The 15,467-nt window shown below is 36.4% G+C and overlaps 2 protein-coding genes across 2 annotated transcripts; both read right to left on the reverse strand.

Annotated features, from left to right (window-relative positions):
* Positions 1 to 6,072: 6,072 nt before the first annotated feature.
* LOC149831893 (putative invertase inhibitor) lies at positions 6,073 to 6,615 on the reverse strand. The gene has a single exon (XM_090013098.1). The coding sequence runs from the start codon at positions 6,613 to 6,615 to the stop codon at positions 6,073 to 6,075; it is 543 nt and encodes a 180-aa protein (XP_089869224.1).
* Positions 6,616 to 8,676: 2,061 nt separating this feature from the next.
* On the reverse strand, positions 8,677 to 9,919 carry LOC149831894 (putative pectinesterase 56). Its single transcript, XM_090013099.1, has 2 exons — positions 9,736 to 9,919; positions 8,677 to 8,825 (listed from the first exon to the last, which is right to left on the reverse strand). The coding sequence occupies exons 1-2, from the start codon at positions 9,917 to 9,919 to the stop codon at positions 8,677 to 8,679; spliced, it is 333 nt and encodes a 110-aa protein (XP_089869225.1).
* Positions 9,920 to 15,467: the final 5,548 nt, after the last annotated feature.

The following is a 15,467-nucleotide window of genomic DNA, read 5'->3' on the forward strand; positions in this document are numbered from 1 at the left end:
ACTTGAAAGATTCAAAAGATTTGGGTCATTCACAAAACATGAGCAGGCCTTTAGGAAAATTTTCAAGTATCAAAATTCTAAGTACCTAGCAAATTGAACTCGTCTTATTTTTAAATTCTTATCATATAGAGGTTGCCAAAATGTCCTAATTAGTTGGACTCACGTATAGACCCATAATTTGCTATAAGTGCAATTGAGTATCTACCAATTAAAGAGTTGACAAAACATCTACTAGGGTTACAAAGGAAATGTAATATAAGTGCCTTTGTATTCTTTTTTCTTCTTAAAAATGAATATGAGTTGTTTATATTTCATAATTGTCTGTTATCTTAACTTCATGATCCTGCTATTGTCGTCATTTGATTTAATGTTGTTCTTATATGATAGTGAATATTTTTGTATGATTCAATTTTGTACAGTGTAGTTTGATCTAATATTGTTTGCATGAAATTAACAGATGTTGACTTATCATTCACAAAGAGCAGGTGGGCGTTCTTCCTCCCCTTAGATTAGTTCACCACCCACCAACAAAGGTGAAGTGATACTTCAAGGGAGGAAGAGGAGACCCCTACACACCACAGACCACTGTAACTCCAAAAATATCCATAGTGGCCTCAGGTAAATAGTAATCCAGTAAATTTTTAGTACAATTAAAACTTTATTAGTGTCATTCATATTAATATTTATTTCTAATAATAAATTATCAAAATGCAGAGCTATCTTCTCAATGAAACTATGAGAACAATAAATGTATAGCCCACTAGAAGAAAATCAAGTAACGAAAGGCTTCAATAACTATCAAGCATGTGAAGCAATGAGTCATGGGAAAGGGCGCCTCCATATTCTCTTAGAGGCTTTTATGCATCATCATGGAGTGGGCCAACATCACTCACAAGTTGTGGATAAAGGTCTCAGAGGACAAGAAGGTGGTGTTGTGTGAGGCAATTTATGTAATTATATTCCTAACTATATTTTGATGAATAAATTAATCCATAAAAAAAGTGTGACTAACTGTATCTTGATAATTTGGTGCAGGCCAAGTTAGATTTAGACAAGGATATAGTTGAACATCATGCTACCATGAAGAAGAAACTTCAACTAATATACTCAAGCATGCGAGAAGGTTTTTATAAACATTATAATTGGTTTGAAAACTAGGATACGCAGCAAAATATTCTTTTGAGAGAGTTAACAGTAAAGTGTGAAAAGGGTTTTGTAACTTTTTCATCGAAGACCATTAGACGGTAAATATTGGATATATATTTATGAGTAAATAAATATTTTATTTTTTAGATTTTTATGAATTAATTGATCTTTCTTTGGTTAACAACAAACATTGATGAAAAATTCTACGAATAAAGAAAAACAGACAGTCCAACGTACCAGTGGATCATCTTTTACCTCTAGAGGTTTTATGAGTGTAAGTTTCTTATTTTATAAGTTTTTTTTATATAGTATATAGTGCTAAACATGCATGATTTAATATAGTCTAAATTTGTTATTTGCAAACTAAAAAAGGACATAAACTAAGAATGTGTGTGTTGTAAAAAGAGATGCACACTCATTCAGATCGCACGATATTCATCTGCAGCGAAGCAGAAGATACTTTTATAAGTAACTCACAATTTGTAGCAGTGAAGCATACGCTACATTCATTCATTCAATTTTGTACATTATAATTAGTTATTGATAACAAAATATTAACGTTATGCAGAGCAAGTTACACTTTGTAGAGATTGAAAGTGATGAAATATATTCTTCACAAGGAGGCCTATTGATGTTGCAGTGAGGCATCTTTTCCAAGGTCCTCTTGGAGCGGTCTAGACATGTGATAGGGATGGGTACATTTGTCATTCCATCCAAAGGCAAAACTCATATTTCAGAACTATCTTCTCAACTTCGGCAATTAAGAGAAGAACAAAGGATGAACTAAGAAAAATGAGAATGCGAGAGAGAAGAACGTAAGCGACTTCTTAAACAATTAGAGCTAGAGAGTGAAGAAACTAGGAAACTTAGAGAGCATAAATTCTTTCATACAAAACCCTACCTCGTCTGATTTTTAAATTTTTATCGTAGAGATATTGCCAGAATGTCTTAATTGGATGGACTCATGGCTAGACCCATAATTTGCTATAAGTGCAATTAAGCATCTACCTATTAAAGAGTAGACAAAACATCTAATAGTGTTACAAAGGAAATATAATGTAAGTGCCTTTGTATTCCTTTTTCCTCTTAAAAATGTATATGACCCTTGTTTATATTTCATAATTGTGTGGTATCTTAACTTCATGATCCTGCCATTATCGTCATTTGATTTAATGTTGTTCTTGTATGATAGTAGATATTCTTGTATGATTCAATTTTGTATAGTGTAGTTTGATGTAATATTATTTGCATGAAATTAACAGACGTCAACTTATCATTCACAAAGAGCAGGTGGGTGTTCTTCCTCATTGTAGATCAGATCAGCACCCGCTAGCCAAGGTGAACACCTAGATGAGATCGACTTCAGATCACAAGTGGATGATATTTCAAGAGAGGCAGAGGAGACCCCCACACACCACAGGCCAGTGCAACTCTAAAAATATCCATAGTGGCCTCAGGTAAATAGTAATCCAGTAACTTTTTAGTATAATTAAAAATTCATTAGTGTCATTCATATTAATATTTATTTCTTATAATAAATTAGCAAAATGCAGAGTTATCTTCTCAACGCAAGACTTGTATAGCCCACCAGAAGAAAATCAAGCAACGAAAGACTTCAATAACTATCAAGCATGCGACATAATGAGTCATGGGAATGGGCACCTCCATATTCTCTTAGAGGCTTTTATGCATCATCATGGAGTCGGCCAACATGACTCACAAGTTGTGGATAAAGGTCCCAGAGGACAAGAAGGTGGTGTTGTGTGAGGCAATTTATATAATTATATTACCTAACTATATTTTGATGAATAAATTAATCCATAAAAAAAGTGTGACTAACTGTATCTTGATAATTTGGTACATGCCGAGTTGGATTTAGACAAGGATATAGTTGAACATTATGCTACCATGGAAAAGAAACTTCAACTAATATACTCAAGCATGCGAGAGGGTTTTTACAAACATTATAAGAGGTTTGAAAACCATGATATGCAGCAAAATATTCTTTTGAGAGAGTTAATAGTAAAGTGTGAAAAGGGTTTTGCAACTTTTTCATCGAAGACTATTGGATATATATTTATGAGTAAATAAATATTTTAATTTTTAGATTTTTATGAATTAATTGATCTTCCTTTGGTTAACAACAAACATCGATGAAAAATTCTGCGAATAGAGCAAAACAGATAGTCCAACATACCAGTGGATCATCTTTTACATCCAGAGGTTTTATGAGTGTAAGTTTCTTATTTTATAAGTTATTTTTAAATAGTAGTATAGTGCTAAACATGTATGATTTAATATAGTCTAAATTTTTTATTTGCAAATTTAAAAGAAAGGACACGAACTGAGAACGAGTGTGTTCTATAAAGAGACACACACTCATTTAGATCACATGATATTCATCTATAACGAAGCAGAAGATACTTTTATAAGTAACTCGCAAGTTATAGCAGTGAAGCAGAAGCTATATTCATTCATTCAATTTTGTATATTATAATTAGTTATTGTTAACCAAATATTAATGTCGTGCAGAATAGGTTGCACTTTATGGAGATTGAAAGTGATGAAATATGTTCTTCACAAGGAGTCCTATTGATGTTGTAGTGAGGCATCTTTTCCAAGGTCCTCGGGGAGTAGTCTAGACATGTGAGAGGGATGGGTACATTTGTTAATCCAAAAGCAAAACTCATATTTCAGAACTTTCTTCTCAAATCTAACAATTAAAAGAAGAACAAAGGATGAACCAAGAAGATTGAGAACAAGAGAGAGAAAAATGGAAGTGACTCCTTCAACAACTAGACCTAGAGAGTGAAGAAACTAGAATGCTCACAGACCAGATGCATGCCTTCATAGATTCTTCCATATAGAACCCTACATCCTTGATTTCTCTTATTTTTTGGATGAACATGTCCTAGATTTTGGTGTCATGTTATATATGTTATAAAAAAACATGTTTGTTTATATATTATGTTTTTGTTTGGCCTCTATTCATTTTTATCATACTAATTATATATATATACATACATATATAATCTGATATATATCTATATATATTTGTTGAATTAAAGTTAATATCTTCTTAGATGTGAAAAGATATTTTGTCAATGTTATCTTTATTCATTTTAAGATTCCCATGAAAGTATAGAAAAAAGGCAAAAGCATTATTGAGCCTTTAATCATAATCTGATTAAAATATTTGTATGTTAACAGACTGAATTTTTATACTACTATCATCATCATTGACATTATCATAACTATTTCTTTTTATAATTTTCTTTGAATTATCATATTCTGCTCATTCTTGAAGTGCATTGTTGTAGGTTTAGAGAAGATGTAGGGGAGGGGTTAAAGATGATGCATGTTTGTGTTTTAAAGTGTGTTTATTGCAGGTTTTTTGAGAATATAGGGGAGGGGGTTGGAGAAGATATATGTTTATTTTTTGAAGTATGTTTATTGTAGGTTTGGAGAGAATATATGGGAGGGGGTGGGGGAGGATGTATGTTAGCTTTTTAAAGTGTGTTTATTTTTTATAGTGTATGTTTATACTTGAATGTATCTTTTAAGATGTATAAACACTAGTATATGTTTATATTTGAATTGATATTTAAAGTATAAGCTTATGTTTGAATGGATGTATGTTCGAGATATGTATGTTTAAGGAGGTAAGAGAGGATGAATGTTTTTAAAGGTTAGAGAAGTGTTTGTTTATATTTGAATTGATGTTTCAAGTGTATTTTATATTTGAATGGATATATGTTTGAGGATGTTTGAAGTGTATATTTAAATGTTTATATTCGAATGGATGCTATTTTGTTTAATATAATATAAAAAATCTAAAACTAATATAAAAAATTTATTTTTACGGGTTTAAGGCCTATAACAATGTCATTCTTGTTTCGTTATCAGCCGAACCCTATGTCTCCATTACAACCTATAACAACAACATAATTTTTACTGTTATAATTATAATGGAGACTTAATTGTCAATTGGTTTTCCTAATTATAAAAAAAAGTTATCGCCGGTGTTGGGTCACACATTAATGGAGACATATAATTTGTCGCTATTATAGACCCATAGGGATGATAAATAGGGCTATAGTGGCAAGAAAAGTCACCACTATTGACCATCATCCTTATAGTGTATTGGTTTTGTTGATTGCTTGGAGGTATTTGGCAAGAGAGAAACAACTGGACATTCAATGGCAAGAACAATCCAATGGGAGCTTAGGCACAGGTTTAGAATTAAATGGCTTGATTCTGATTTAGATTGGATTGGTCTGCCAAGGATTGGATGTTCCTAAGCATGAAATTCGTTTCTGTTCTTGTTAAGTATCTTGTTTTTTGGCTTCATGTTGATACCTCGTCCCTTATGACTGTGCTATAGTTGATGATTCAATGAACTTTTCTTTTAAAAATAAATAAATAAATCTTACAGGTGATGAGGAACCTTCAAAGGGAAGATTGTAACTTAAATAACCAAACAAAGAACAAGAGTGTCTCACCTCTATACAGTTATTATGTTTTCCCTTTCTGATTTTTGTAACAAAATAATTAATCTACCTAAATCTTAATGCCTGTGCTTTTTATACCAATATGTCTGATGTTACATCCCAAGGAACCAACCATTGAATCGAAAGGTAACTGAGCGCAGTTATCATGTTGTGTATAACAATATTGTAGCCCATCACCACTAGACATCTCACTCTATAGAGGTGGGTGTTTCCGCTACTCCCAAATAATTGCAGGGTTCTGAAGTGAGGTGTGTGGTAAGGATTGAATGTAACCGACAATCGATTATATATTATTATTACCATGGCTGCCCTACTTTATCCCTGGCTGCAACATGAGGAAAAGCACAAAGGTCGGGATGACAATGGCAAAATCTTATTCAAGAACAAGAGGGATACCAATCACTTCTGTAACCTATTATGAGGGTACCCCTATTATGAGGGCCAAGATGCCAAGACCAACACTTCCAAGCCTATAATAATCATCATCTTGCTTGGTCATGGTGGATGATGATATATTCAATTCCTTGTAACACTGCTCGCATGTGTCAGCAGTGTCAAGAAGATCCCCCACATACATCCTCAGTTCTTTCGTGAGTCGCTTCTCCTTCAAAAGATTGAGGGCTTGGAGGATGGTCGAGTCAACATCCAACGAGTACAGATGTTCGCATTCTCTGAGGCAGGTTAACGTGGTCTGATCGGTTTCCTTCTTGAGCAATTGGTTGATGTATGATATTGTTGAAGTAGCATTCCTGAGTGATAGGCCGACGGAGATGTTCACTAGACCAACGAGGTCTGCAGTGTAGCTAGGCTTCTCAGCTTGAAGTGTCGTCAAGCAAAACTCGTAATCTCCCGCTCGCTTGCAAGTTTTCCGTATGAACTCTATCCCTTGCTTGCCATCAACATGCACCCAGTATTGGAACAACAAAAGAGAGATGAGGAAGACGATGAGGGCAGACATCGCTGGCATGTTGACGAGACGACAATTTTGTGTTGTTGATGCTACCTGTGCGTGTGATGGAAAAATAAGGCGAAGTAACTGATATACACAAGGGAGAGGGCGTGTCGAGTAAATTGCCATAAAGAAAGTTTCCAAATATGGTTTTTGCTATAACTGCAAAGGCAGAGAGAGAGAGAGAGAGGATACTAATAAGCAAAACGTTCATGCAATTTACCAAACAGGCAACACAGTGATTCTCATGTTCCAACCAAGCACTATCCTTAACGTTACCATTTTCTACACCTTGCCTAATCAGTGCAATGAAATCTTGGCCTACGTCAAATCTTATTATTATAGACAACATGTACTGGAGATCGAAAGGTAGGGTTGGTAAGCGTAACCGAGCAACTCATGGCTCCGATCGACCCAAACTCGTTCATGTTCGGTTCATTTGGAAACACGAGCTTGATCGTTATTGGTTGGGCTTACTTACCATACCCAGCTAAGAACCCCACAAAATAAAAAAAATTGTAAAAAAAAAACCGATTAGACATTTAACTATGAACTAGGGATTATAAAGTTTGATTATTGCTTATTGAAATGTTCAATTAGTCTGAAGTTAACTTCACGATAATTCCTAAAATGTGCATATGTATGTCATTCTTGTTTTTTGGAGTATCGAACAATATTATTAGCAGATGTGAAGAATTAAGAACAAGTATAGAGCAAGGTGACAAGCAATGACCCTGCCATGAAGCGATAAGAAAACGTTGAGAAACAGAACAGCAAAAAGAAACTAACTAAAAAAGGCAGATCACAACAGTTGGTAGGGATATGCGGAACTATGTTTTCACGATCTGAGTTACACTTTGTGATGTAGCTTCCCTCCACAATACAGTTCTTGTGTGCAACTGTTTTCAGCCTCATACTGTATGTGTACCAGTCCAAGTATGAGAGATACAGACAACTATTGATACAGTGAAGCTGGTAACAGGGCAGCCATTCCCCTGTTTGCTTGTCGAGACCCGAGGATTTGGTAGAAGATGATGGATGTCTGATTTGAATGGGGTTTCCTGACAGCAAATGAAAGTTTGCTTTCAACCAACAGAAAGGCACTTAACTCAGGCTCTACACACAAACTCACATACAGAACAAATGTGTACAGGGTTTTTTCGACTGTTCTTCCTTTGCTATTTCCAGAATCATAGCTGAGCAGATGAAAGATAGAATGCTGGATTCAGAGGCAAGACGTCAAGAGATTAGGACAAATATGAATGAGACAGATTTTCTATCATGAGGTCAGACATTCAGTTCGGGTAGCTGCTGATTCGATGCTGAGAACAAAAAAAAAAAAAACAGCATTCTATTTCGCTGGTTTTATGTTAGTTACTCTTGTCACTTGCACAAGAAAACTTTGTTTAATATATAAAGACATAAGTTAACCGTATCAAAAGTGAAAGAAAAAAAAGAAGAAAAAGCACAAAAAAGCTATGTAGATTAAGAAAATATATGTTCATAACATCCATAAACAAGATAAATATAAATTCACAATCCTAGATTTATGGGAACACCTGTTGGAACGATCTAACTTTTACCATCTATAAATTCATTGGCAGTATATTTCATAGCCTTTTGCATAGAAATGTTGGGATGTGACAACTTTGCTCTATTCTTTGTATTAAAACCCAGCCATCTATTTGAGAATTCTCCATAGAATGCCGTTTTATGGTTGGTGATTTGGTCCCATATAGCCCAACCAGCTTGTTGAATAAAGCTGTCCATCCAAGATTCAATTACTACAGTAACAACATACTTCTATCAAGGTCGGCCTAGGAAAACCTGAAATTTATTAGAAACTGGAATGAGATCAGCAGCTGGTGTTACTGTATAGTTTTGAAGAACTATTCTAGTGTTCTTTCTAATATTATCTCTGCCTTTAGCTGTGATCATGATTCCTTGACCTATTAAGGGTCTTCTTGGATGTATAAAACAATTTTGAAAAATAACACTGGCATCTCCAAAAATGAAGTCAATTGTTCCATAAAGGACACAATCTCGATAGAATTGTCTATAGTCTTGTGCCTACAAGGTATCTTGATAACCTGAAAGCTTGGACCTATAGACGATTGTTTTGTCAGCACTGATTCTCAATGCAACAACTTGACCCTTTTGTGGTCCAGCAGTGTTCTCAATTGTTAGGTCTCGGGCCATGAATCCACCTCCATCTACACCTGAAAACATATAAGCATATTTTAGCATATTTTATTTTCAGTATAGATTTCTTGTATCAATAAACATGCATTTTGTATGTGCGGGATGTACAATTAGTTATGTATGAAGAGACAACAAAGGTCAGTTTGTAAGGGCAGGGGTGTTTAGAAGAAACGATGAAGTGTTATTGCAAGAATATGAAGCACTTAATTCCATTCTTGAACTTATGATCAAGTTTTTCACAATATCATGCTACAAGTGGACAATGGTTTTCTTGGATGAAGGCTATATTGCTGAGGACCATAAATATATGGGACTGGATATCTCAATTGTCAAGCAGCTCTTACCAAAATGCACGTTCAGTCAAAGAAATCTTGTTATTGTATTGTGTAATCTTTTTGAACAAATGCCACGTGATATATCTTTCATACCGTGAAAGGAAAAACCCACTGATGGAGATGTGTACCACGTGCACTAACCACTAATATTGCTAGGGGCCACCAGAAGGGGCCTTCTCCCTCGGCTTGATAATTGAAAAAAAAAAAGACATGCATGGAGTGAAAATGAATTGATCAAACTGAATCCATGTTATAAACCAGAGCAAAAATAGGGTTTCAAGTAAAATTAAAACATAGCCTAAGATCTAGATGGTGGTAGCTTTTAATTAATTTAAAGCATGTAATATGAAACATACCGTTGCACATGTATGCCAAATGGACAAATTTTTAAAGAGTACTAGAATTTCAAACAAATCAAACTAAAAGAATTATGTCTAACAAATGTAAGGCAAGTTCTCAGATTTATACCCAAAATGACACCATAGGCAATTGTTGTAATTAAAACTCTAAAAAGAACAGGATTTAGGAATATGAAACACTTACAAACTGTACAGATATTAAAGGTGGAAACGATATTGGTCAATCCCGTCACCAAAAAGGAATATGTTGGGCTTGTTACGAGGCACATTGATATACTCTATATATGATCCCCTTTTGATATAAATAGTGTGCCTCAAAGCATTGTCTGGTAGAGCGGCACCAATTGCTGCTTGAATTGACGAGAAGTTTCCACTATCATCTTGACAAACTATAACATCAGGCTGAAGAATGGTCATTACCTTCTGATTGACTATCATTAGTTAGTATGATATAACACACTCATCATAAGGATTGATCCAGATATAAAATATGAAACAGTAACATGCGAAAAATTCATACAAACTCATTTCACAATTTTAAGCTCAACTTCTAACAAGGCTACTCCAGTTTCATTTTAGCAAACTAAAGAGAAAGAGTTAGATACTTGTGAAAGTTTTAGACACCCCAGCTTGGGGTATCATGTTTTAGGTCAAACCAATATGCAGGAAAAGACCATGCTATGATCTGATTATGTAAAGGGAGGTATAGTGAACCACCACTCATCCATTTTACGCTCCGAACTTTCTCCTACATGGTTTGAGAATACAAAAAATAAATCATCTACGTTGATGGTCATTAACTCTCAAACACATCCAGCCAATATTTTCATGGTTGGATGCAATTATCACAGTCAAAATAAAGCAACTTCACCACCTAGCATGTCTACAAGGACAAACACCTTATTAGGGACAAGGTCAAGGGGTTTAACCTTGCTGCTTGAAGTATACCATATATTAGGTAGTTATAAAGTTTTCTAGGCTTACTTCTTCCTCATTAGATTCATTAAAGGCTAGGATCATTTCTGCACCACTATTATCTACTGAAATATGTCTTAGTTAATTCTACTCAATGGCACTCATCGAAGATGATGAGGATCCCTACTTCAAACGACTTTGGCTGGTCCATTACTCTGATCTTCCTCTGTTTTTTTTTTTAAAGCCAAGTTGGGGTTAGGTAGACCCCTACCAGTTATACAACGATACCATTGGGATTTGAACTTGCAACATCCCAACACAAGGTGACGTGCACTGGCTTCTCCTACCAGACAAACGGAGCCCCCATTGGTCATCTTCCTCTGTTTTTCTTTACTTACAAACTAGTCCTTCTGTCCTTGTTACTAACTATTTTCTTCTCATCCAGGGTGACTGTCTTAAGTTCCTTGAAGGCCTTTTGGTTTAAAATGAAAGCATGGAAACTCAACCTTCCAATGATTTTCATTAGGAAAGAGCTTCTCATGTTTCAGGTCTTCATGGCAAGACTAGAACCGATCCATATCCTATTGACCAGTCTCAGTTCGGACAATGCACTCCTTAATAAAATCTTACACCATCATTGTAAAGGACATTACCTTGTATGTCATAGCATATGGTCTTTGTGGGAATTGCAATATCAGTTCCTAGCCTCGATAAACAAGAAAAGTCCTCGATAAACAAAAGTGGGCCTCAGCTTTTTCTCACTTCCTTTCTCATTTACCTTTGAAGGCGTTTGTTTCATGATCTTTTCTATGAAAGAGACTCTCTTTCATAGGAAATAAGGTGTAAAACAAACATGTCCATGAGAAATGTATGGTAAGAGCCACACAAATAAATGCAAACACTAACTCATATTTGAAAATATCATTTTACCCTTATAGCATTTGAACGGTAAGCAGTTGTTAATGTTGGATCATATTTCGGATCACACAGTTTCACAATCAACATCACGATATAAAACATGATATTAATCATAATATGCAACAGAATACAAATCATGATGTTTAGCGGATCGAAACAGAAATAGAGAGCATGCATGTCGGGTTCCGCATAACACCCAAATCCAGATAACAACATATAAACAAGCAGATGCACAAAACACAATAAAAACAACGAAAGCATGTTAATACTATGTAAAAGGCTAAGGCGTATGAAAGTACTCCGCTTAGAGAAGATTCGCCCCCACATACAGTGCAAACAGAGTCCGGCGTCCTTCCCCCAGGATACAATAACCTCGACGATCAGACCGGTGCACTCCGATGGATCATCCTTCGAAAACAACCTCCACGAACCGAAGTTGCAGAAAACCCCTTTCGGGATAACTCAGGAAAAAGAGAGAGAGCAACAGAGAAATGGAAAATCGCAGAGCCCTTCTTTAGAGATTAGTTCGTCTCAGATCTGTCATAACCCCAGCCCTAACCACGCTTTTATAACCCACGAGCGGTTACAAGGCTTGGAAAGAACCCGTTACGGAATCCAAGGACACGTGACCCGTTAATGAACTTCGAAGAGTCGATATTGGATATGGCCCTAAAGGGCCAATTTATACCCAAACCCGAACCCGGCGTGGTGCGGCAGGCGTGCACGCGTGCGTGTGTGTGGTAGTAATCCCAACCTCTTGTTCTCAGGAACAAATGTAAGAGTTTACATGTGGCTTATAAAACCCACAACAAACTCAAACACAATCAATATGGGACTATTCCACGTCATCAAAACCACTTTCTCTAAAACCACCCACGTTTCATATTTGAATTCTCTCTTCCCTTTCTTCTTATTACTCCTCCTTTTATCAAAATTACTCTTTTACCCTTGGTGGTTCATATAGGTAGCCTTATTGCTACTTTGTTTCTGTGAAACCATGTGGCTTATGTGGTTTGGATAAAGGGACACATTCATCACTCAATGCTGACATTGAGATGCCAACAGGATCTTTCATTTCCTGATGATGGGATTTTAACGGGGTCGGATCTTTATCCGATTCCAGCACCACTGAAGGGAATTAGTGGGGATTACAAAAAACCCAATTTTATATTAGAAATGGATTGGATCCAAAAGCAAGTGATTTCACAATTCAGTTGAATCGGGATCATATCATATGGGGATCAAGGGGTTTAACCTTGCTTCTTGAAGTATACCATATATTAGGCTGTTATAAAGTTCTCTAGGCTTACTTTTTCCTCATTTGATTCATTAACGGCTAGGATCATTTCTGCACCACGATAATCTTCTGGAATATGTCCTAGTTAATTCTACTCAATTGCATTCATGAAAGATGATGAGGATCCCTACTTCAAACGACTTTGGCTGGTCCAGTAATCTGATCTTCCTCTGTTTTTTTTTAAAAGCAAGCTGGGGTTAGACAGACCCCTACGAACTTGGGTAGTCCCAACACAAGGTGACGTGCACCGGCTGCTCCTACCAGACAAACGGAGCCCCCGTTGGTCATCTTCCTCTGTTTTTCTTTACTTACAAACTAGTCGTTCTGTCCTTCTTACTGATTATTTTCTTCTCATCCATTGTGACTCAACCTTGAAGGTCTTTTGGTTTGAAATGAAAGCATGGAAACCCAACCTTCCAATAAATAAGATTTTCATTAGTTAAAAACTACTCATGTTTCAGGTCTTCATGGCAATATTAGAACCTATCCACATCCTATTGACCAGTCTCGGTTCGGATATTACACTCCTTAATAAGATCTTACACCATCATTCTAAAGGACATTACCTTGTATGTCATAGCCTATAGTCTTGTGGAAATTGCAATATCAGTTCATAGCCTCGATAAACAAAAGTGGGCCTCAGCTTTTTCTCCATTCCTTTCTCATTTACCTTTGGAAGTGTTTGTTTCATGATATTTTCTATGAAAGAAACTCTCTTTCATAGGAAATAAGGTGTAAAACAAACATGTTTATGTTTATGAGAAATGTATGGTGGGAGCCACACAAATAAATGCAAACACTAACTCATATTTAAAATTATTATTTTACTCCTATAGCAATTAAACGGTAAGCAGTTGTTACTCCTCTTTTATCAAAATTACTCTTTTACCCTTAGCCGTATTGCTACCTTGTCTCCGTGATGCCATGTGGCTTATGTGGTTTGGATAAAGGGACACATTCATCACTCAATGCTGACATTGAGATGCCAACAGGTTCCTTCATTTCCTGATGATGGGATTTTAAAGAGGTCGGATCATTATCCGATTCCAGCAGCACTGAAGGGAATTTGTGGGATTACGAAAAAAACCAATTTTATATTAGAAATGGATTGGATCCAAAAGCAAGTGATTTCACAATTCAGTTGAATCAGGATCATATCTAATCCTGACCCAACATTTTTTTTTGTATATCTTATAAGAAATTAATCGATATAGTTGACCCACTTTTTGCAGATCCAGTGTCAAAGGGGGGTCAGACTACGTCTATATCATGAACTCTACCATGTGGTCTGAGATGGATCCAAACATAATAAACCAACTATCTAAAATTAAGAACATGTTTTCTACGTTTGCAATGAAATTTGAGACATGATCCAACCACATAAGACCAAATTAGACTTACAGGATGTTGGATTTAAACTTGAACCCACATGGAGGTTGTGTTTCTCACTATCTGCAGAACTGCACTGCTTAATAAAATCTTACACCTAGGGGTGGCAATCGTGTCGGGTTGGCACGTCGACCCGATGGGTTGGCGGGTCAGCATACTTCAACCCGAACCCGACCCGTTTATTAAACAGATCGGCTGTGGCAAACACGAACCCGGCCCGTTTAATAAACGGGTAACCTGACACGACCCGCCAACCCATTTAATAAATGGGTTGTGTCGGGTAAACGGGTTCTTAGGTTCGCGGGTCGGGTCGGCGGGTTGACGGGTTGACCCACCCGCCTAACCCGTTTATTAAACGGGTCAGCCGGGTTGGCGGGTTGGCATACCCCTAACACGAACCCGACCCGTTTAATAAACGGGTTAGGCGGGTCAACCCGTTTATTAAATGGGTTCGTTTTTTCCAAAACCCGCCTAAGAGGCGGGTTGGCGGGTCGTGTCAGATTTTGCCAACCCCTAGTTGTTACTCCTCCTTCTTTATCAAAATTACTCTTCTACCCTTAGTGGTTCAGATAAGTAGCCGTATTGCTACCTTGTCTCCGTGAAGCCATGTGGTTTGGATAGGGGGACACATTCATCACTTAATACTGACATTAAGATGCCAACAGGTTCCTTCATTTCGTGATGAGGGGATTTTAAAGGGGTCGGATCTCTATATCCGATTCCAACACCACTGAAGGGAATTCGTGGGATTACGAAAAAAAACCAAATTTATATTAGAAATGGATTGGATTCAAAAGCAAGTGATTTCACAATTCAGTTGAATCAGGATCATATCTAATCCTGACCCAACCTTTTTTTTGTATGTCTTATAAGAAATTAATCGATATATTTGACCGGCTTTTTGCAGATCCAGTGTCAAAGGGGGTTCAGACTACATCTATATCATGAACTCTACCATGTGCTCTACCAGATCCAAAACTAAGCCCACTTATAAAAAATCAGATCCAATATTAGTTCAGCCTAGGTATGGCCCATTTGCAACTCTACCTTATGGTATATGTGATAGCCAATCATGGGATTTGTTGATCTAGATGCGGTCCATTCGATTGTTGTGTCTTGGTCCAACTTGTCATAAACCAACTGTCCAAAATTAATTAAGAACATGTTTTCTACTTTTGCAATGACATTTGGGACCTAATTAGACTTATTGGATATTAGATCTTAACATGAACCCACATGGAGGTTTTGTTTCTCACTATCTGCAGAACTGCAGATTGTAGAATATGAGATTTAGAAAAAGAAAATCACTTTTGATGGATCATGCCTCTTGATTGAAAGTGGATCATACACATAAACTCCTATAGTTTTGCAATTTGGTGACATATTGATGGGCTCACGCTAGCAACGGGAGAGATGCAATCTCATCTACAAGCCTCTTGAAATGAA

Source organism: Nuphar pumila, chromosome 7, assembly GCF_984573655.1.
Source record: "Nuphar pumila chromosome 7, dmNupPumi1.hap1.1, whole genome shotgun sequence".
Classification (NCBI taxonomy): Eukaryota; Viridiplantae; Streptophyta; class Magnoliopsida; order Nymphaeales; family Nymphaeaceae; genus Nuphar; species Nuphar pumila.